At 38.5% G+C, this 23741-nt stretch overlaps 1 protein-coding gene across 13 annotated transcripts in view; it reads left to right on the top strand.

Moving 5' to 3' along the window:
• The window catches only part of AGBL4 (AGBL carboxypeptidase 4), a 1406556-nt gene that overhangs the window by 874444 nt on the left and 508371 nt on the right, over positions 1-23741 (top strand). For 12 of the 13 annotated variants that reach the window (XR_013338939.1, XM_077779716.1, XM_077779717.1 and 9 more), the window contains one exon: positions 15472-15688. Coding sequence is in view for 12 of the 13 variants with exons in the window: in XM_077779716.1 (XP_077635842.1) it covers positions 15472-15688 (217 nt within the window). In the remaining variant the exon portion in view is untranslated. Of the gene's footprint in view, positions 1-7588; positions 7649-15471; positions 15689-23741 lie in introns of those variants that run through there. The other variant, XM_077779722.1, reaches the window with a different exon arrangement.

The raw sequence follows: 23741 nt of genomic DNA, 5'->3' as shown, positions 1-23741 counted from the left end.
TCAAGCCCCACATTGGGCTCTGCTAACAAACAGCTTGAAAACTGGAGGCTGCTTCAGATTCTGTATCTTCCTCTCTCTCTCTCTCTCCCCCTCCCCAGCTCATGCTCTCTCTCTGTCTCTCAAAAATACATGTTAAAAAAAAAAAAAAAAGACTATGATTGTACTTATTGCCCCAGAAAGCTGGAAGTCACTTTCTATCCATACCTCTGTCCCTCCTCAATTTTCCATTGGCAATCTACTTTCTTAGTTGCTGACTCAGTCTTGGCCTAACATCATTGTCTCTCATGCTCTATCCCCCTGCACTTGGAATCTAGTTTTGGGACCAGATAACTTTTCACTTTGCTTTCTGACCAAGCTCCTTGGATTAAGCAACCTGGAATTTAGGCCATTTTCTGGCTTCCTTGTACTCCAGGCCACTTGAATCTACTCTCATGACCTATTCCTTAGTCTTTCTACTGGGATCTCAGTTTATTTTACTTAGTGAACAGGCACTCCCTGTGCTAGGACTTGGAGTTGGGTAATGAATCAGAACTACTCCAGATAGTCCAGCTTCTCTATATTTCTTTATCTACTGCTAAGCCCTCAGTCCCCGATCTTCGTCATACCTAGACTGCAGTGTTCCACACAGTGAGTATTGGGAGACAGCCCATAACCACTCTATACTGGAAGGCGATTATGATGAGAGCACCCCCCCCCCCCGTTGAACAGACTAGGCTGAGTTCTACTTTTACTGTCTAGAAGGCCTTACAGTGACCCCTCACATGACAGAGCTGAGTAATAATGAGTCTTCTGCCTTAAAAGCTCTGGTCTGATGGTTGTAGGAGAAACCTGAAGAATCCAGAAACAAATCAGGGTACTACATTATGTGAGAAAGGAAATGAGAGGAGGCTTTTGTCTAGATGATTAATGCCTTTATCTTTTCTCTGAAAGAAGTGCTATGTGAAGTTCTGCAAAATCTAGAAGCCTTTCCATGACAATACCCACCCTTACCTAGCTCTGCTGGGAAACCACTAGCCAACTGTGAGTTTAAAACTCCTTGACCCATGCAGGCCAGCAACAATCAGCCTTCTTACCTTCCTTCTGTCATTATCCCTTCACCCATACATATTTACTCCATTCAATTAATAAATATTTATTACAGGTCTACTATGTGTTAGGTACTGTGTCAGATGCTAGGTTATTCACTGGTGAGCAAAAAACAGATGTCATCCCTACCCACGTAGAAACTACAACCTATTAGAAATGTAAACCATAAACAAGTACAAATACATATATATTGTAAATAGAAGTAGTGCTTTGAGGGAAAATATCTAGTTGCTCCATGGAAGACTAACAGGAGAGTTTAATTTAGGTGGTGACAGAGAAGATATTATCTGAGCTGAAACAAAAATGAAGGGTAGATGTCAGTTAGGGAAAGAAGGGAGTTAGTGTGGAGAACTGGATAGACTATGACCCTGGTTCATCTGAGGAAGTAAGAAAGTCATGTTAAAGAGTTAAAGAGTCATGTTGAAGAGTCTTCATTCCAGCATAATTGGAAACTGTGTGAGAGTTTTAATCCAGAAAATGACCAATTAAGCTGTAAAAAAATTACGTGGAGAGGGGATTGGAGAAGAGAAAAGTGAGAAAAAGGAAACTGGGCAAGGCAGGGGACTTTTTCAGCAAAGTAGGAAAACATGGAAATACAGACAAGTAGAGTTTGGAGATATCTTCTAAAGACAGAATTTAAAGACTTTAACAAGATGGGGGATGTAGGGATTTTAGTAAATGATATCAGGTCAAAACCTTAATATCATTATTGACTTTGCTCTAACTTTCACATCTCATATTCAGTTTCTCACATCTAATAGTTTACCCTCAAAATAGATTCCAAATCCTGCAACTTCTTACACAGCTTCCACTCTAACCCAACCCATTTTTTTTTTTTTTTTTTTTTTTTTTTTTTTCCTGGACCATGACAATACGTATCCAACTGGCCTCAGGCTGTGATCCCCCTCCTGCCCACCACAGACCACTCTTCTACTCCAGAGCTCCTTTGAAAATGTAAACTAAATAATTTCATCACCCTTAGTATCTCTACCTCACAATGGCTTCTCATACAAAATTCCTACCAAGGCCTACAGTGCCCTGTAGCCTGGACCCTCCCTCCTTTCCTAATTCATTTTATACCAACCACCTTCTCACTTATTCCTGTTCCATCACACTGACCTTCCTGCTGTTCTAAATACGTACCAAACTATTCCTGCCCTAGGACATTTGTGTTTGATTTTTCCTCTAAACCACTATTTTCTTGGATACACACACACACACACACACATACACACACACACACACACGGATCATTTCCTCGTATCAGTTTCTACTAAGTGGTTACCTCTGTGACCACCCTAAGTAAAATAGCCGCCTCCATCACCCTCTATCCCTTACCTTGCTTAATTTGTATCCATTACACTTATCATTACTTTATACTATGTCATGTATTGATGTGTTTATGTCTTTCTCACTAGAACTTAAATTCCATAAAAGTATAGGATTTCTTTTTTTACTTCTACTTCCTCACCATTTAGAAGAGTGCAACACGGGAAGCTCTTAGGCAAAAATTATTGAATGAAAAAAGGAAGGAAAATGACAAAGAGAAGAAGACATCATGATTGCCACTGAGGTTTCTGTTGTGTTCAGTTGAATGGATGGAGATGATCAGGTCATTTACTGAGTTGGGAACATTTTCAGAAAGTCAGGTGTGTAAGAGGTCAGGAGATCGACTTTAACCAGGTTGAATTTTAGGTAACTTTAATATGTTCAAGAACAGCAATCTGGTTGGCAGATGGATAGGACCATATAGATTTATCTTCCCAACTGAAAGTGAATGAGGAAACTAAAAATAAAGTTTGTATATTTTTTAAAAAATATTCACATATTAACCACCAATTGTTTTTATTACATTGGACTTAAAAAATTATTTTTCAAAACCAAAATTTTTTCTAAATAAGAAGTAAAATAAAATGAAATAAATATATTTCCATATGCATTAAAGGAACATTTTTAAAAAACTTATATTTTCTTTAAATCAATTCAGTTATTTTCAGCACACATTCATATGCTTCAACCAGTTTCTTAGCTGCATGTGTATCTAGTACTACATCATTGTTATTTTTATGAAGAATATCTTTTTTTCTAATCAGGCTCTATTTTATTTCTGGTGACATTGCCTTCAGTCTTCTTCAGACTTGTATTTTATGGTTAATAAGTTAAAAATTGTTGACACATTCAACTAATTCTCCTGTGTAGATCAAAATACCCTTAAATAAAAGACATTATCTTTATAGGTACTGAGGTACCTGGTAAACTTAGAGCAAATTCTCCTAATAGAGGACATTCTCAGGTTTTTAAAAATTATTTATTATTTATTTTTGAGAGAGAGCATGAGCAGGGGAGGGGCAAAGAGAAAGAGAGAGAGAGAGAGAGAGAATCTGAAGCAGCTCCAGGCTCTGAGCTGTCAGCACAGAGTCCAATGCAGGGCTTGAACTCACAAACCACGAGATCATGACCTGAGCCGAAGTCAGATGCTTAACTGACTGAGTCACCCAAGTGCCCCAAGGACATTCTCAGTTGTAAGCTTTTTAGTATTGCAATATATAAACATTTCAGTCCAAATATTTTCATAATTACTCTCTTGTTTTTACTCCCCTCAGTTAAATTTTCTTGGATCTTTTTTTTTAATAAAACAACTTTTTCAAATAAGATTCTTCTTGACTCTTTCAAATTTTCACCAACTGCAGATGCTACAAAATTGTAGGCCTTCTCAATTTCATTCTACTCTGGCACAACATATTATATAAATATCCAATTAAAAATAGCTTCATCACAAAATTCTCCTTATAAAGTAAGTTATCCCAAAGTACAATCATTGAATTCCAAAATTCAATCTTGTCCTCCAAATGTGCTTTCATCATTTAATTTGTGCAGTTCCTCCCATGCTTTTGTAGAGATAAATGTCATGTCTTCTTGTTTGCAAGCTTTGTTTTCAATAATTGCAATTTGATAAAAGCTTTAAAAGCTGAAATACTTTGGTGCTTCATTGTTGAATATTTGATTAAAAATTTCCAGTTGATTTTGAACAAAACACAACCAAAATTTTGTTCTCATTTAGAGCCTCATTACTAAAATTTACAGGTCTCATTACAACAATAACAAAAACCAAAATCAGTGTTGATTAACAAAGCAGCTGATTAAAGGTTCAAAATTTCCAAAATCCTATTGATGGGAGACAGTAAAGAAAATAAGCATGGTCTGCCTTCATGAAAAAACAAAAATGTTGTGTTTGTGCAGTTTGTTATTAGCTTCATAAAAAACTGTATTGTTCACTTACTTTGTGTAAATTTTGAGATTCTGTAGTTTCTATTTTGAAGGTAGAAAATAGAAGTTTTTGGTTAGATGCAAGTATGATTTATATGGACACCACAAACCAATTCAAAAAATAAATTTCTACTCCATAGGTTTGTTCATTTAACAAGTATATTGCTTTTACCAAAATTTGTATTCATATTGTTGCAAAAAGTAAGTAACCTTATCTTTAATGTTGAACTTTTTACTTTACTGAATTAGCAATGTCATTACCACTAAGACACTATTTCACCATCCACAGAATGATTTTCAAAAAACTTTACTTTGATTTCATGAATTAGATGAAAATAATTTACATTGGAATTAAGTTAAATTATTTTCTATTTGAAATATCTGATGACACTGATCTAAAGATGCTGGTTTTAGATCTTCAAGTAGTGACAAGACATTGATGACTACCATTTTATTTTTTTTTAATGTTTATTTATTTTTGAGAGACAGAGTGTGAGCAGGGAAGCGGCATCACACCCCTCCCTCAAGAGGGAGTCACAGAATCCAAAGCAAGCTCCAGGCTCTGAGCTGTCAGCACAGAGCCTGATGTTGGGCTCAAACTCATGAACTGTGAAATCATGACCTGAGCTCAAGTCGGAGGCTTACACAACTGAGCCACTCAGGTGCCCTGATGGCTACCACTTTTTATACAAGAAAACTTGGAATTTAAAATGATTGAAATTAATTTAGAGAACAGTCATGTGCTCTAAATAAAGTGATACTAAACATCCCTGTGAAGTGTGGATTTTCATTTATTTTATTGACTCTTCTTCTAAAATAATTTCAGTCATTTTTTTCTTTTATGCTTCTGCTTTTACATGTGTAAATTATAGTCTTTGGGCATAAGTTTACTTAAAATAACTGTTAAATCAAGTAGATGCTGATGTTTCTTCAGCAGATTTGTTTTCTGGTTTTTATGTGGTTATGTTGTCAATATAACCCTTACAGTGGATCATAAATACCAAGAAACATTTCATACAAGTTACATGTCCATTACTAAATTTCTTGAGAAATGAAAAGTCATTACAGAACTTTCTTGAAGCATCCACTTTTGTAGTTTTTAGCTCATTTCTGGTGAAAGGGTTAATTATGAAGTTTTTTTTTTTTAGAGTAACCAGAAAATAAAATTAATAATTTTAGATTTACAACGCATGATGCCAAAAGCTATTAGGCTATTCTCTATAAGAAAGACTGCTTAGTCTCTATTTATTAAACATATTCCACATTCCCCTCCCCTGTTTGTGCTTTAACTCTAAATAAAAAGAAACAAACAAACAAACTTAAAAAAAATAAAAGGGAGGTGTTGGTTATATTGGGTATGGGAATCATCGGAAAGAAAAAAACGGGGTTGTCCCTTGTCACACATTCTTTGTACCCTATCCTACCTGTTCTGCCCATTCCATGCCATAAGCACACTTAGTGTGAACTTGGAGTCCATTGTTCGGAATCAAGAGATAGTGTGATGCCAACTATTCATCGTACAGAGCATGGTGATAATCACAGTTACCATTCCTGAGCACGTGTTATATGTCAGGTACAAACCTCATCTCTAATCTTCAAAACAAACCCATGGGGGCACCTGGGTGGCTCAGTTGGTTAAGTGTCAGCCTCTTGGTTTCAGCCCAGGTCATGATCTCACAGTTTATGAGTTTGAGCCTTGCATCGGACCCTGTGCTGACAGTGTGGAACCTGCTTTGGATTCTCTCTCTCTGCCCCTCCTCTGCTTACTCATGTTCTCCCTCTTAAGATAAACAAACAAACAAACAAAATCCTGAAAAAAATCCATGAAGTGGATATTATTTTCATTTTATAGATGTGGAAACTCAGATCCAAAAAAAGTAATGGAAGTAGAATAGAGTTCCAAGCCCACATTCTTTCTGTTGCACTATGACTATATTTCTAAAAGGCATCTACAGCTGGAAGTGAACACAGTTTTATTTGTTCAATCAAAACTCAACTCTGCCTGACTGATTTATTCATTCATTCAAAGTACTTAGTGAGTGCCCATCTGTACACGAGACTCTACGCAAGGGGCTTATAAGAAGATGCTAGTCTGGTGACCTTACACCCTGAACCTTTATTGTTATTCTACCCATTATGCAGCAAGAAAGTAACTTTGGTACACAACTTCACTGCAAACATGAGCCTGCTCTATAGCTCATATATAGGTATGTATATAGATATAGATATAGATATAGATATAGATGATATAGATATAGATATAGATATATACCTATATATACCTATAGCCTGCTACCTTATCCCAAAGCATGCAGCATTCTGAAGCTGCCTCATACACTATCCTGTATCCCAGAATATGATAGTTCTGAAAGTAGAGTTCTTTTCACCTAAGAGTCACAACAACCCTAAGAGGGATACAGGACACACATTTTAGTAACCACATTTTATTCTGAGGCACAAAGAGAGGAAAGGTCCTTCCCAAGAACTATAACTATTCCAATGTCTTGTCAACTCTTCCTCTTCTTGCATCCTCTTGGGACTTAGAGCTTCTGCTTGTATGCAGAGCCTGTCCCTGGAATTTCAGACTGCATTAGCATTCTGCCAGCAGCCACGTGTAGGTAGGAATATTGTTGCTGTCCATGACCAAGGGGAATAATGAGCCTTAGCTATTCCCCAGTTCTAAACTAGCCAAAGTAATTGGGTTTCATTTTAACTTTTTTAATGGCTCGGAATTAATGGAAGCAGTTGCTGCCAGAGTGTGTGGGTGTCTGTCTCCAGAAGGCACAGATAAAAAATAAATAAATAAAAACCTATATATAAAATAAACTATGAAAAATAAACAATGGAGTGTGTAGGACAAAAAGGTTAATTCAAGAATCAAGCAGTGTCTTTTTGTTATCAAAAACTTAGTTGGCAGTATGTAGCTCTGTCTCTCTCCTCCCACCACCAGTGCCCATCAGCCTCTGATAAGATGATAATCTGATTAGACATCGGGTGTAAAAATGTGTTGCCTGTATCTGAACACTCCCTCACTCCCTCTTTCTCCCCCTCCCTGTGAGTCACCAAGAGATTAGCTGTGACAAAGTGTGGAGAAAGATAAGAATAGATATGCTGGTGATACAATTCTTTGGGAGAAGGTAGAATTGGAATTTGGAGTGGCTCCTGTTTGCCTGTGGAAGGTGGATTTACAATGTGGGCATCCATGCCAACTGCCTGGCTGTGCCAGACACAGAGAAGAAAAGGAGGAGGCCAAATGACTTCAGCCAGGTGGTGGTCTATGTTGTTCCAGCTAAACGTAGGTTAAAGGCCTCATGTTGGCATGAATGACAAACCAGAGATTTGGCTGCCCTTATGAAAGGGAGAGGGATGAAATTTTACCTTAATTCCAAATATTCCTGGAAAACTGGATGCCAGTTTGCTTCCCCCAACCCTGGGTCAATCAAGAAGGGAAATGAAGAGACTGTTTCTGTGATTGCAATCATTGGCTGAATTTCAGTAAGCACAGCCTTGGTGTTGTGGAAAGAAATGTGTTTATCAGTCAGATAATAGAGTACATCAAACAGGTAGCACGTTATAGGCATACAGGAAGTGTTTACTATATGTTATATTTGAGTGACCTTGTTTTGCATACCTCCTTTAGAATTTTTTTCGTGTTTTGTTTTTTTTTTTTCCCCAGAAGGAGAGATAGAGTGTGAGTAGGGGAGGGGCAGAGAGAGAGAGAGAGGGAAACACAGAATCCGAAGCAGCTCCAAGTTCTGAGCTGTCAGCACAGAGCTCGGCGTGGTGCTTGAACCCACAAATCATGAGATCATGACCTAAGCCGAAGTTGAACCAATTGATCCACCCAGGTGCCCCATCTCCTTTAGAAATTATATGAAAAAAATATTGTGTCTGCTGTCTAGGAAGAATGTGGGATTGGAACCCATCTGTCCATATCCATATTTCCTGCTAGATTAAAGAGGAAATTAGGGCTCCTGTCTTTAAGGGTTATTGAGGAGGGCAGGGAATGCTCTTGTTTTAGAGAGCCCTGTGTATTCCATTAAATCCTGGGCTTCTTCCCTCCTTCTGTGTTCTAATAACCTCCAAAATTATATACTGGGAATTGAACTGATAGTTTGAAGAAAAGACAGAGAAGATGGTAAATGGGAAGAAACCATTTCATTCATTCATTAAGTCATAAATTCACTCATTAATTCAACAAACATGCTTTGAGCTCCCCTTCAGGGCCAAGCACTATGCTAAATGCTATGGATTTTGAGATAAATCAGAAATATAGCAGTGTCTGCAATTAGCATTTAGAGCAATTAGTTCATGGAGTTGCTGACACAGCTTTCAAAGAGGAAATGTCATTTGTGCTGGGTCTCAATTCTCTACATAGGGATGTACTATGTAGAAAAGTAGGGGAAAAGAAATTGCAGAGAGAAGGAACAGCATTTTATTTTATTTTTTTAATTTTTTAATGTTTATTTATTTTTGAGAGAGAAAGAGAGAGAGAGAGAAGGAAAGAGTGTGAGCGGGGGAGGAACAGAGAGAGAGGAAGACACAGAATCCGAAGCAGATTCCAGGCTCTGAGCTGTCAGCATGGAGCCCAATGCAGGGCTCAAACTCACGAACTGTGAGATCATGACCTGAGCCAAAGTCAGACAGTTCGGCTGACTGAGCCATCCAGGCACCCCAGGGAACAGCATTTTAAAAGGCATGAAGGTTTTTGAGAACATAATGTATTCAGGACATGACTCACAGTTTCACATGGAGAGAGCACACTATACATAGATTGGTATGGCTGAAATTATTTATTCCAATTTATAATCCCTTAAAGTTCACTCACAAATATATTCATTTACCCAGTTCATAAGCATTTTTGAGAACCTTTATATGCAAAGCTCTATATAGGTCCTGCAGAACCAGAGATAAACGCTACATTGTCCGTGCCCTCAAGAGTGGCACCGTGTAATGAGGGAGAAAGGTATATATTCAAATTATATGCTTAGATAAAGGCTATAGTAGAGAGGTATATATAGTATGATTCCAGTGTGTTCACTGTGTACGTGTGTGTGAATGTGTGTGTGCTTTGCTCACTCACATGTGCATGTGTGACTGGATCTGAGGATGAGTTACAAGGTGCCCTCACACATGTGGATGTCCTCTTCAGTCATCAGGATGATAGTTTGTTCCAACAGCTTAAGCAGCCTTTAGTTTCTGAGCCCTGAGAGCACACGCTACAGGTCTTGAATCTCTCTGCATCTCTGGCAGGATCAGATGTTGGACTCTTTCCTTTATGAAGCCTTCTGGGGTGTCATGTACAAGTTTTTTCTTAAGAACAAGCATTCTTAGGGTGCCTGGGTGCTCATTTACTTAAGTGTCTAACTCTTGATTTCAGCTCAGGTCATGGTGTCGTGGTTCTTAAGTTCAAGACCTGCATCAGGTTCCACGCTGGGAGTGCGGAGTCTGCTTAGGATTCTCTCTCTCTCCCTTTCTCTCTGCCCCTCCCCTGCTCTCTATAAATAAACAAACAAACAAACAAAAAACTTTAAAAAAACAAACATTCTTGACCCCATATTCATTTTTGTCATATCATTGGGATGACAGCAATAACTTCAGAGGATGGTTGTGAGGATTAAAGAACTTAATACATTATAATGTATTTACAATGGCCTACCACATGGCCAATAATATATACATATTAGTAATTATAATTCTAATAGCTATCATCATCATTGTTTTATTGTTTTCAATGATATACTATCTGTATTAAATGGAATCTCAGGAACTTTATGGGATCCCATAAAGCTTCCCATGCTTGCACTCTCCTGCAACATGGGCGTTTCTACTTTCAGCTGAATATTAAAAAATCTCTATACTGAGCTAAAATCTACCTCCCTATGATGTCTACCATTTATCTTCAGAGATGAGTCTTCTTTTCCTCTTATCATAGCTTTTTAAAATGAGCAAGTATGTTAACTTCTCTGTGAAGGGATGACAGAGAGAAAAGTGACAAAGTGAAAAGTGAGAAAGAGAGGAAAAAGGTGACACTCTTCCTGTCTTCAAGAAGCCTACCCCTTCTTTGAAGAAATTTTCATTTACTTTTGGTGTTCATTATTAAGGGATATATCAAGTTATAAAACTTATTTTACTATTATATGTCAAAGTAGAGAAAAATTAATGACAACTAAATGGTCAACTAAGGATTCAGAGAGGAAGTATGTTAAAGGGTAGATATTTATTTATACATTCTTTTGCCCATTAATTAATTTGTTTGTTTAAAAAATATTTTAATCTTTATTGACCGTCTACCTTATGCCACATCTATGAGTAGCAAATTCACCAAGTAGGTAAGACGGCAGGGGAGGCTCTCCAAGTGGAAGAAAGATCAAATACAAAGAGATCCCATAGAGGTATGGGGGGAATGGCATAAAATTATGGTAGGGAGTTTTAAGTAGCTCAGTATGAATAAAACATAGGGTTCAAGGAGGAAGAAATGGCTGGTGATACTGGATCACAGGGAGCTCTCAGGGACCCTGTGAGCCAAATCAGAATGTGAAGATAGGGAGTTGTTTGAAGAGTCTTTAACAGGAGAGTACTGTGAGAGCAGATTTTTCTGGAAGCAGGAATAAGGCTATGACCGGATGGCAAGGGGAGAAAGGAGGGTGGCAAGGTACCATAGGGATTATGAGCACAGACTTCAAAGTCATATTAGTCTGCATCTAATACAAGCTCTGAGGATTACTAACCCTGTAACTTCAGGGAGTTTTTTACCTTTCTGAGCTTCAGTTTTCTTGTCTGTGTAAAAGGGATGTTAATAGCCCCTGGCTCATGAGTTTATTGTGAAGTTTAAATGATAATGCATATACAGCATTCAACATGATGCCTGTGATGTAGTAAAAACATAGTAAGCAAAATAAGAGAAAAACCAGAAATGCATTACAAATGAGAGACATATTTTTCCTCCTATTTAGTTCCAGTCTTCTTTTTCTCTATTCTTTGTGTTACTTGAAAGTTCTCATGAATTTGGCCTACTGAGCCCTTCTCAAATGGATTTGTATTTGTATTCTTAGTAGATTCTAGAAAATCTAAGCCCTGAGCAGCATCTCGGCTTCCTTGAATGATTACCCCAGGGCCCATTACCTTCATTCTGTCTGCAAATCAGGTTAGGCATCCGACCCACTCAGGAGAGGAGCTGGGACAGCTGCAGGAATTAGATGAATTCTCTTGATAGCACATAATCAAATTTGGTGGAGATGGCAGGCTCTCAGAGTCAAGTTGCTAAACTTGGCTAGAATAGGAGAAAACTGGGGTGATTGAATTTAAAGCATGGACCCTGATCGGATATACTAGTAAATGAAGAGTTGAAAACATCAGCATCATAACCCAAGGGGCCTATTACTGTAGGAATCACTAGCATATGAAGACATGCTCACCTAACTCTCAGATCTGTGAGCCAGGGCCTTAAAGCTAGGATCACAGATCACTAACCAGAGACCTCAAGGCGACGTTCAACTGGCATTCTTCCTGAATGCAAATTGAGAATCCTGAGACTAGATTAGTCCCCCAGCCTCACATTCCTGCATGTTCAATCACATCACAAGTTTAGACTGTCATCTGTTCTTTCTATACCCTCACCTCTGCACTGGTCTGATCTCAGTTTTTACTGTTCCCTTCTCTATCCAGAACTTTCCACTTTCCACTTCTTCCTCTGAAACTCAGCTTCATGGTGAATAATCTTACTTGGGTTCTCAGTCTTTTAGTCCACTGCTTCCTTTACGTCTTCTCTTAATCAAACAATGTTTGGTGCATGGTACTTAACAAACATTTGCTACATAAAACAATGAAGTAAGACCTGATACCCTGGAGTCCATTATTCCCCCCATTTCTCTCTCAGAAACTGTTGATTCTCTTATACTCCATGTACAGAAGTATCAGGAGAGGACAACTTTCTTCTTTACTCCCCATGCACCTTCCAGGCCATTATTTTCCTACCTCATCATTGGTAGCCCCCAAATAGAGGGGGCTTCAATATAGGAAGGTTTAGGGTAGCCATCTGGTTGGAAAGGAAGAGTGCCTGTCGTGGGGGTGGGGCAGTTGTCTTAAAAGTTGTATTTGTATTACAAAAAGACTGTTATTACCTATATATTTATCTGTGGTGGCTTTGGAAGTAGGAGGGAAATGGATTCTGTTGTGGGACCAAGCACATCCCTAGACAGCCTTTGATACTACCATTGACATTTATGTGAAAATCCCTGTTCCTTTATTCTCTCTACCATTCTGCCTTCCTCAGTACTACCAGGTTCTAACCCATATTAGATCTTATGTCCCATCACTTAAGCCACTTTTTTTTTCTAAAATAGTCAAATCTGTCTTGTTTTCTATACCTGTGTAGCTATTCTTCTGTCCTTCTGACCACTATCATAGATCCCTTGGACTGGCCATCACTCACTTGAAAGGGATTCACTTCTTTCACTCACTTGAAAGGTACCCTGTGACTTCAGGATAATTTTTAAATTCTTCAACAATGTTCATATAGTCCCTTTCTAGTTTGACTTCTGCCTTCCTCTTCAGACACATTTCTCATGCATTTCCTTCTTACTCTTTGTGCTTCAGCCATGATCAATTCCTTTCAGTTCCAACATTTTGCTTTTCTCTCTTGCCTCCTGGCTTTTGCACACATTCATATCTGGAATAGCAGAAGTTCATAATTTATCAAGAGGGCCTCTGGAGGAGTGTTCTAGGTACTGGACTTGGAGTCAGACAGAAGCAAATTGGAGTCCCAGCTCTATCATTTACTCACTTGAGATAATGAGTGAGCTCTTTAACTTTTATGAACCTCCAAGGCCATGTCTGCAAAAGGAATAATGCCCACCTTGACCAAATGCCTTTATGCTAATTAAATCAGGTCCTTGGGGTGCCTTGGTGACTCATTCAATTAAGCATCTGACTCTTGATTTCAGTTCAGGTCATGATCTTACAGTTCATGGGATCAAGCCCCACATCAGGCTCTACACTCTCAAACTCTCTTTCTCCCTCTCCTTCTACCCTTTCCCTGCTTGTGTATTCACACCTGTGATCTCTCTCTCACTTTCTCTCTCTCAAATAAATAAACATTAAACAAATTAATTAAATTAATTAAATCAGGTACTGAATGAGCCCCAGAGAGAACCTATACTGTGCATGTTCTGTTCATCCCTTCCTTTCTCTCTTCCCTCGTTCCTTCCTCAATCTTTCTTTTCCTTTTTTTCTTCCTTAATTTTTGTTTTCTTCCCCTCTCTGCATTTCACTTAATGTTTGAGGTTCATGGGATCTAGGGCTACAGGCAAACAATAGAAGCTGCTGTATGTACAGAATTAGTGTCTTGTAACCTCTGCTCTTCCACAGGAATCCCACAGCCTTACTTCCCACTCTGGCTTCTTAGGCAGCTTCTGAGGGACACCAAGGTAGAAGCAAGATCTGCAACAAACTATTGGCATGTTATAATGCTCTGGACGCTTTTAACAATTTTCTTCAGGCTGCCCTACCTGGAGCCACCACCATTGTTATTTTTCTCAATCTCATCACTTACACCATCTTCCTCACACTTTCCTCCACGTGATACTGTGTCCCATGGCTTTTCAGTCAAATGCCAAGCCCCTATAGATGAGCCTGGTAACTCCCAGAAACATACTTGCCTTTATCAGAGCTTCCAAACTGATATGAGTGGATAAGACGTAGGAAGCCATCAATAAAGAAGCAAGAATTGCTGTAAAATGCAGGAGCTGGACTGGCCTGGAATTGTCAATGGATGATCATGGAAAATGTACAGTTTGAGATGGGTTTTGTAGGATTAACAGGGTTTTAAAGAGACAGAAATAAAAGGCATTCACTGCAGAAAAACAGTGTGAATAATTTGGATGTCACACAGCATGACAGGGTGCAGTGAGCCTGTGACATGGATAAATGTAAAGAATTTATAGGAATTACGACTGGAACATTTTGCCTTTTCTCATGTATATGTTTCAGAGTTCCTTACTGAAGAATGAGCATGATGACTTAGCAAAATTGCTTACACAGTGTATTTGAAGCAGTATTTCCCAAAGTGCTTGTATGGAAAATTAGTATCATGGAATGCTCTGTAGAAAAACAATAGTAATATTTTAAAGAAATGTTGAATATTCTTTCCTCCCTCTTGAATATTTACATTGCATATTAGCTTATTTTAAAAAAGGTCTAGATTAGCCTTACAATACAAAAACATGGCTTCCCTAGGAAAAGTAGACCTCCTCTATTTTTTTTTTCCCTTAGAACACGAGCAAGTTGGGGGAAGAGGGGCAGAGAGAGATGGAGAGAGAGAGAATCCCAAGCAGGCTCCACACTCAGCACAGATCCCAGTGTGGGGATTAATCCCATGACATGAACTGAAATCAAGAGTTGGATGTTCAACCAACTGAGCCACCCAGATGCCCCTAACATCATACTCTTTAGTTGCCCTCAAGGTGCTTTAAGAGTCTATAACTATATAATGCATTTATTTTTAATAGTTTATTAACTTCTTCCCCCACCAGAATATAGACTGCATGAGGACAACATGTTGCCTATCTTATTTACCATTATACGTCAAGAATCCAAGTTTCCCTGGGGTGCCTGGGTAACTCAGTTTGGATAAGCTCTCAACTCTTGTTTTTGGCTCAGGTCATGATCTCACAATTTGTGAGATCAAGCCCCACATGGGGCTGTGCACTGACAGTGTGGAGGTTGCTTGGGATTCTCTCTCTCCCTCTCCCTCTGCACTATGCACATGCATTCTTTCTCTCCAAATAAATAAATAAACATTAAAAAAAAGAATCTAGCTCATTGCCTGGGCATGTAATGAGTGCTCAAAATAATAGTAAACAATGACTAAAACATGTTCATCTTTGTTTAACTTTGCATTGTCCAAACATTTGATAAAGGGTAGGGCTGGAATCTGAACAAAGTGCTGCCAAATCCTGGTCTCCTTTTGACCGTAGATGTGTGGTTGTTGTTCCTAGACACCACCTAGAGTTCTTGATGTTACGTTTTTTTTCTCTTGGGCATTTATTCCTGTTTATTGCCTTTGAAACTTGAATGATTGTCTGATATTTCCAAATTTTTTTTGTTTGTATCTTTCAGGCAAAGGCTGCCACCTAAAAATGTTTACTACTACCGGTGTCCAGACCATAGGAAGAATTATGTGATGTCCTTTGCATTTTGTTTTGACCGAGAAGAAGATATTTACCAATTTGCCTATTGCTACCCATACACATACACGCGCTTTCAGCATTACCTCGACAGCCTGCAAAAGAGAAACATGGATTACTTCTTTCGGGAGCAGCTGGGTCAGAGCGTGGTAAGGCCTAGTCAGAAACAGGAAGCACTGGGAGAATTGCTTAGCAATGGGTTTTTATAGATTGCAAATAATGGATATTGATGCTTTGCATATGTTCTGGAACTTTTAAGACTAATTATTTTTATTGTGCCATTCTTTGCCTCTGTGGCTAACAGGAAGTCACAGAATAAGATATAAGACAGATGCTTGTCCTTCTGAATGAAGCTGATAATGGTCTCTAACAAAATACAAAAATTCTACTGAATCCCAAGAACTTGAAAAGAGAGAAAAGAAGGAGGCTTCTACTAGGTGTTACAAAAGGCATGAAAGCATTTTATGAGTAGGAATCTCTGAGATAAAAAATACCTTTGTCTTTTAATGAATGCAACTTGCCTACAGTGCAGGTTATCAAGTGGTATGCTGTTTGGTTGTGCTGCCCAGTGTGTCTGTCTTGTTCATCCCGCAGTGCCCAACCCTTCCTTACCCCAGGTTTAGTTCTCTGGATCTGGAGATTTTGGTTTTAGTTATTGGTAGAAAACTTGGTTGTTAGTTTCCTATTGCTGGTGCAACAAATTACAACAAACTTCGTGGCTTAAAACAACACAAATTTATTATCCTACAGTTCAAGAGAAGTCCAAAACTGGTCTCACTTGGCTAAAATCAAGGTATCAGCAGGTCTGCATTCCTTTTGGAGGTTCTAGGAGAGAATTTATTTCCCTGTTCTTTCCAGCTTCTAGAGCCTGTTAACATTTCTTAACTTGTAGTCCCCTTCGTCTTCAAAGCCAACAATGGTTGGTTGAGTTTTTCTAATGCTGAATCACTCTGACACTGAATCTCCTGCCTCCCTCTTTTACTTTTAAGGACCCTTCTGATTATGTTGGGCTCACCCAAATAATCCAGGATGATATCTCCTCTAAAGATCTTTAATTTAATCACCTCTGTAAAAGTCTCTTTTGTTTTGTAAAGTAACAGTTTCGCAGGTTTCTGGATTAGGATTTGGGACATTTGGGAAGGAGGTGCATTGTTCTGCCTACCATTGTTCTCTGTGGTCAGTGATGCTTCAGTTATTTGTAATGAATAAACAGGTGATAATTTGCTTTTATGTTTCATTCTTTAAGAATTGTGGCTTATGCCTCTAAAATAGGCATACTGAGTACTGTCAAGGCCCAACATGAGGATACTGGTGGAACTGGAAGAAAGTACTATACTGGAGGTTCTGATACATGTCAGTGGAAATGTGGATTCTGCCTGGTAACTGAGTTCCACCTAGAAGGGAGTCCCACTTCTAAATAAAAGATTTCAAGACTAGACTGTTTAAAGGACATAGAGTCTAGTCCAGGAAACCTAAAAAGAATAGAAATAAAGACAGCTTGCTTATGGCACAGGTACCTGAGAGTCAAATCTGATCTCAAAAGCTAGTGGTCATGATGATGTTCTTATAGTCTGAGATTCTCAATGCACTAAGATTTTGCTAAATATCTCCCCTTTACTCTAACCCTCTTACGAACAGTGCTTCCGGTGGATGCCATGTGTATCTAGTGCCTATATATTTTGAACTTACAATTGGGACACGCGGTGTATCAGTCAACATGCCAGCAGGAAACAGATGGCAGCCTCACATTTGGATAATTTGAGGAAGGCTTAATAAGTGGGCTATTTGCAAGGTGTGGGCAGTGTGTAGGAAAACCATGAGGTATATTTCATTTTCCTGGGACTAGTAACAACTGAAAGGCTATGAAGGGAAGGAATGGTTATCAGAACCTAATAGTAGAGGGTCATATTTTGGGCAATCTTGAGTAGAACAGTGAGTGGCCTTCAGTTAAGGGAAAAGTTAGCCTAGATCACCCCACAGGAGGGAGCTGAGAAAACTAAATTCATAGAACTCATTATCTTACTTCCCTTTGATTTCCTGCTAAGGGTCCCTATTGACCAACCCAACCAGAAGTCAGAGGACAGGAGAGCCCATTGATGCAGTACATACAAATAAGCCTCAGTGGCCGAAGAAAATGGTAGAGAAAGGCAAAGAGTGGATGTAGACAGGCAAATAGAAGATATTAAGCACAATAGTTTGCTCAGCATTTTATTACTGGGAATAATGAGATTGATATAAGACTGTCAGAAAAATTCTAAGATAAGTGTTTGCCGACCTATGAATTGTGATATGAGTTAAGACAGTGAGGAGTTAATTCAATACTTGTGACTTTTAATTTTAAGGGCAGGATTTGTACATTTCATTCCTGTGTCCATTCCACCCCCTCTTAGATTTATGCCAGGCAGAATGTAGGTGAATACTGAGTGCCTATTAAGTGAATTATTTAATGAATGAAAGAATGAGTTAGTATGTATGTCTAGAGGCAATGTGAAGAGCTAAGAGCATCAGAAAGTTGATAGGAAATATAATAGGATCAGTTATGCTGCCAACAACTAATATCCAAAAATGTATCTAAAATAACAGCACTTTAAACAAAACAAGTTTATTTCTCTTCCATATAAAAGCCCATAGGCAATCCAGAGCTGATATTGTAGTCTGCTCCTTGAAAGCCTTAGGGAGTCAAGTGTTTTCAGCTTTTTGCCCTGCCATCCCTGGGACATTCCCCTCAATCTCATGATCAGTGTGGATCCAGAATGGAATTCTTACCATCATATCTATGTTTCAGGCAGCAGGATGAAGAAAGTAGGGGAAGAAAGGAGAAGATGCACTTATGGCACTTTCTCTTCTATCCCATTTTATACAACTCATATCCACACTTATCTAAAGTAAGGATGAGACATGAAGTCTTTATTCTGGGTGGCCATGTTTCCAGCTAAACATTGGTAGTCCTATAGGTATGTAAGAGAACTAATATTGAAGGGCAGCCTGAAAATTCTGCCATAGGAAGCCTGAATTCTGTTTTCAACTCTAATACCAAATATCTCATGTGAGCTTGAATGTTACTTCCCCTTTCTGGGGACAAGTTTTTCATCTATAAAATGAAAAATAATGAACTGGAATATTGTTTTCAAATTATTCTTTGAGGACCTCCTCAGGAAAAAACATAAGTTGAGACCCTTGTCCTACTTCAGCCCTTGTGAAGGGCACTGGAGGGATATAAAACAAATGTTGGTATATTTCAGAAATGTCTTTTATACCTGAGGAAATGGGATATGTTCAAACAGAAATAATATTTTTTAAAGTAAATAATTAAGGCTCTTATGAGTTGTCTAGAGAGTCAATGATCAGACCAAACATCATGGAGAAGATGAGCTTTAAGCTGAGTCTTGAAAGATGGGTAGGATTAGTATATACAGAGTTGGGAAGGAGGCAGCTCAGAGAGCAAGATTTAGCCAGAGTCATTGCATGGTGGCAGTTGGGCAGACGTCTGGTTTGATTAGAATAGGGAATCTTCCTACTATAAAATTAGGATAAATAGGAATTTGGGGGGTAGACTCTAGAAAGCTTGAATTGTCATACTGTCACTCAGATTTAACACACAGATGCTGGGTCAGTTACTTTATGTATGCTATCTTGCTTATTTTTCACAGTAATTTTATGGAGTAGGCAGAATTATTCCAGTTTGGGGGGATAAATAATCTAAGGCTAAAAAGGTAAATCACTTAGCTAAAGCCATATGGCTAGTTCATGTCAAGGCCAAGGTTTAAACCTATGACTTCTAACACCACATCTTGGCGTTTTGATGGACCACTGCTGCTTCCTGCATTGGACCAACTGAGAGCTATTGTAGATTTTTAGGAAAGAGATTACCTTATCCAAAGCACCATCTTAAGAAACTAAAGTTAGTGACAGTGCAGGGTGTGCCTGTCCTGGCTAAACTAGTTTGGAGAAACTCTATGGGTTGGACTTCAAAGCAGATACCAAAGACTTTAAGCCTTTCTGGCATACTTTTGCAAACAGGACAGCTCTTCATTACCAGGGCGTTTGGTATGGCTCATGTCTGAAGGCACCACTATAATTAGTTAATCCTTATTCCAATTTGGAGGGAGGATAATTATAAGTGGGAAGGCTAAACATGTCAACATCCAGATCTTAGGGAGAGTAGGCAGGAAGCAAGATTTTGTATTTCTAGTGCTGGAATGATTAATCACCATGTCCATAGCTACCATTGCTGCTAATTACGCCATCTGAAATGGTGTCTTATTTTGCTCTTCACTAGTGGCGTCTTCTAATCTCACCAAACAAATTCCCTTTGAACATGCATCAATGCCACAGTCTGACATTTAAGATAAATATGTCATGGGAAAGATACTATTTTTTTCTTGTTTTCTTAACACCTTTATTGAGGAATAATTTAGACACCATAAAATGTACCCATTTTAAGGGACCGGTTCTATGATTTTTAGTAAATTTATACCACCACCACAATCTAGTTTTAGAACATTTCCATCATCCCAAAAAGTTCCTTTGTTATTCCTCACTTCCACTCCCAACCCTAGCAACTACCGATCTTCTCTAACACTATAAATTTTCTATTTCTGATCATTTCATATAAATGGAATTATGCATTATATAGTCATCTTTTGCATCAAGCATCTTTCATTTAGCATTATATTTTTTAAGTTTAGCCATGTTGTACCATTTATCAGTAGTTCATTCATTTTAGTGCTGAATAGTACTCTATTAAAATCATATGTACCACGTTTTGTTTATTCTCCAGTTTATGGACATTTGGATTGCTTCCAGATTGGGGCTATTATTAATAATGATGTTATGAACATTCGTGTGCATATCTTTGAGTGGAGATGTGATCCACTTTGTTTCAGGTAGACTTCTAGGAATGGAATCATTGGGTGATATAGTAAGTTCATGTTCAAATTAAAAAAAGAAAAGCTATCAAACTGTTCCAAGTTAGTAATGCCATTTTACCTTCCTACCAGCAATGTAGGAGAGAGGGTTATAGTTTCTCCGTGTTCTTGCTAACACTTGGAGTTATCTATATTTTTAATTATGGTCATTTTAGTGGGTATGTAGCTGTATCTCATTGTGGTTTTAAATTATATTGCCCTAACAACTAATTATGTTGATTATCTTATCATGGGCTTATTTTCCATTTGTGTATTTTCTTTAATAAAGTGTCAGTTTCAATATTTTGCACACTTAAAAATATTGGGTTATTTGTATTCCTATAATGAGTTTTGAGAGTTCTTTATGTATTCTGAATGCAAGTCCTTTGTCCATTACATGCTTGGCAAATATTTCTAATCTATGCCTTGTCTTTTCATTCTCTTAACCATATCTTTTGAGGAACAGAATTAATTTTGAGACCTAATTTATCAATTTTTTCTCTTATGGATCATGCTTCAGATTCTTATCTAAGAATTCTTTGCCCAAATGAAGACCACAAAGATTGGTCTTTTTATGGTTTTGCTTACATCTCAGTGTGTAATCCATTTTGAATTATTTTTGTATGTATGACATGAGGTAAGGATTTAAGCTTATATTTTTTTGCATATGGATATCCATTTGTTCTAGCAATGTTTGCTGAAAAACCTAAATTTTACCTGTGAATTATCTTGGTATTTTTGTCTTCTGTCTCTGCTCAATTTTTCTTTTTTCTTTCCTGTGTATAAGCCTGTATTCTCAGAGAGTCAACCCTGTGTCTTTGTAGTTTAGCAGTCAACTATTATTGGACTAAGTTTGTGCTTACCTACCCTGAACACATAAGGCTTCCATCCTCTGTCAGTGGATCTGTATGTGGATATGGGGAGCACAGTCAAAGTTTGGGCAATTTTCATGTCTTCCTTGTCTTTTACTTTCCCTTCTGTGTCATGTTGACCGTGAGCATTTGTACAGCTTCAGGGCTGTTCAGGAGTGTGTGACTGGCTTGAGCCTTCTCGGGTCTCTGCTGAGCCTGCATCCAGTCCCAGCCAGGAATATGTTTGTCCCAGCTAGGCAACTGCAGACCCCCCTTACTCGCCAACCTCTGTGATGAGCGTTTCCACAAGAGAGTGCTGCTAGGTGTAGGCACTGCCCACTTTTCCAAATTGAGTCCCTTTGACAATCCTCACAGCATGGCCTGCCCTAACAGAACCCTGCTTTCACCAAGCATGGAGGAAGGTACAGCAACCAGAGCATATCACAGATTCCCCCTCTTATTACCTGAAGTTCAGCATTTTGTAAACATAACGGTTTTGAGATTGTTGTATGCCTTTGGTCTGTTTCCAAAACACTGAGATGTTTGGGTCAGTTTCGTCCAGGTTTATATTTGTGTTTTAGAGATACAGTTTACCAGTAAACTCCTTCCAGCATAGCCAAAAGTAGATTTTAATTGGCAAATATTAGTTTTTCAATCATATAGCCTTGTATCATCAGACACAGTGAAATATGGTATTATTTTCATAAATAATTGGACTAATTAGATGAACACCTAACTCTGTGTGTGTGTGTTGAAAAGATTAGATGGGGAGGGGTGCCTGGGTGGCTTAGTCGGTTAAGCGTCCGACTTTCACTTAGGTCATGATCTCGCGGTTCGTGGGTTCGAGCCCCGCATCGGGCTCTGTGCTGACTGCCAGCTCAGAGCCTGGAGCCTGTTTCAGTCTGTGACTCCCTCTCTCTCTGACCCTGCCCTGCTCACGCTGTCTGTCTCTCTCTCCTAGAAATAAATAAAACATTAAAAAAAATAAAAGAAAAGATTAGATGGGGAGAGCCATTCCTGTACTTAAGGATACTTGCCAAAAGGAAGTGTCTAACAAAGAAAAGAATCTGATCCTGTATTATAGGGTATCACTAGAAAATCATTTATAGGAGAGTAATTGTCTAGGTTCTGTCACTGGCTAGCTCTGTAACTTTGAGAAAAGTACTTTTCCTCTTTGGGCCTCAAAGAGTCAGACCAGATTATTTTAAGCATCCTTTCCATTGCCAACATAAGTTATGATTCAAATATTTATAATATCCTGATTGTATGTTCTGAGCCACACATCAGCCTGTCGTAATGTTGCCTCTTTATCTGCTCTTTATTTTATAATAATGGTAGTTATTGGGTGCTTAGTATGTGGTAGGCCCAGTGCTATGATCTTCTTATACATTATATGACTCAATCATCACAATGTTCCTATTAATGTGATTTGTACTGCTATTGAATACCTAACATGTAACTAGCATAGTCTAGTCCCTAGCAGTGAAAAACAGGCAGAAATCCATGCCTTCATGGGGATCACATTCTAGGAAGAAAGAGGCAATATTGGATAAATTAAATAAGGAAAGAGAATGTGTATCAGGGTAAAGGATTCACTTAGAAAAATTTAAGCTCTGAGATATATCAATATTTTATTTTCCCATTTGCATTTTTAAAAACTAAGACAAAATGAGATTAAGTAATTTGCCTATATCATGCAGTTGGGACTAAAGCCAAGCCTTTGTAGACTCCAAAAAATACCAGTCCTGGATAGGGAAATATTCTTTTCATGTATATGGTCATTTACTAGATTCTTGCAAAGCCATTCTTCAATACTACAAGTATCTAATGAGTACCTTCTGCCTGCCAGGCTCTGTATTGGGTGCTGGAGACTGAGAGACAAATATGAAACCCTCTCCCTCAAAAGTACTCAATGTAGTGGGCAACACAAATATAAAAACTAATAATGGCAATAATAGTAAGAGACTTGATATAATAGAAGTGGTGGACAGAGAAGGGACACAAGGGAGAAACAAAGTCCTCAGGAAGAAGGCATCTTGAATTGACAATAAAAATATGGAAACAGAGGGGGCGGCTGGGTGGCTCAGTTGGTTGAGCTTCCAACTCTTAATTTCGGCTTGGGCCATGATCCCAGGTCATGGGATAAAGCCCCACGTTGGGCTCCATGCTCAGCGTGGAGCCTGCTTGAGTTTCATTCTCTCTCTCTCTCTCTCTCTCTCTTTTTCTCTCTCTCTTTCTCCTGCCCCCATGTGTCCCCTTCTCCTAAAAATAAATATGGTATAGAAGTTGAGACATATATTGAGTCCTGACAGACTTATGTAGTTCCAGAAGACAAGAGCACAGGGTCAGCCTAAGAAGAACAGAAAGATAGTTATGTACAAAGTAGGAGAGGTAGGTGGAGGCTGGGCCAGGAGTGCCTTGAATGCCAACCTAAACAATTTGGA

Source organism: Crocuta crocuta, unplaced genomic scaffold (assembly GCF_008692635.1).
Source record: "Crocuta crocuta isolate KB4526 unplaced genomic scaffold, BGI_CrCroc_1.0 scaffold168, whole genome shotgun sequence".
In the NCBI taxonomy this organism is placed as follows: domain Eukaryota; kingdom Metazoa; phylum Chordata; class Mammalia; order Carnivora; family Hyaenidae; genus Crocuta; species Crocuta crocuta.
This window is presented reverse-complemented; position numbering and strand designations above follow the sequence as displayed.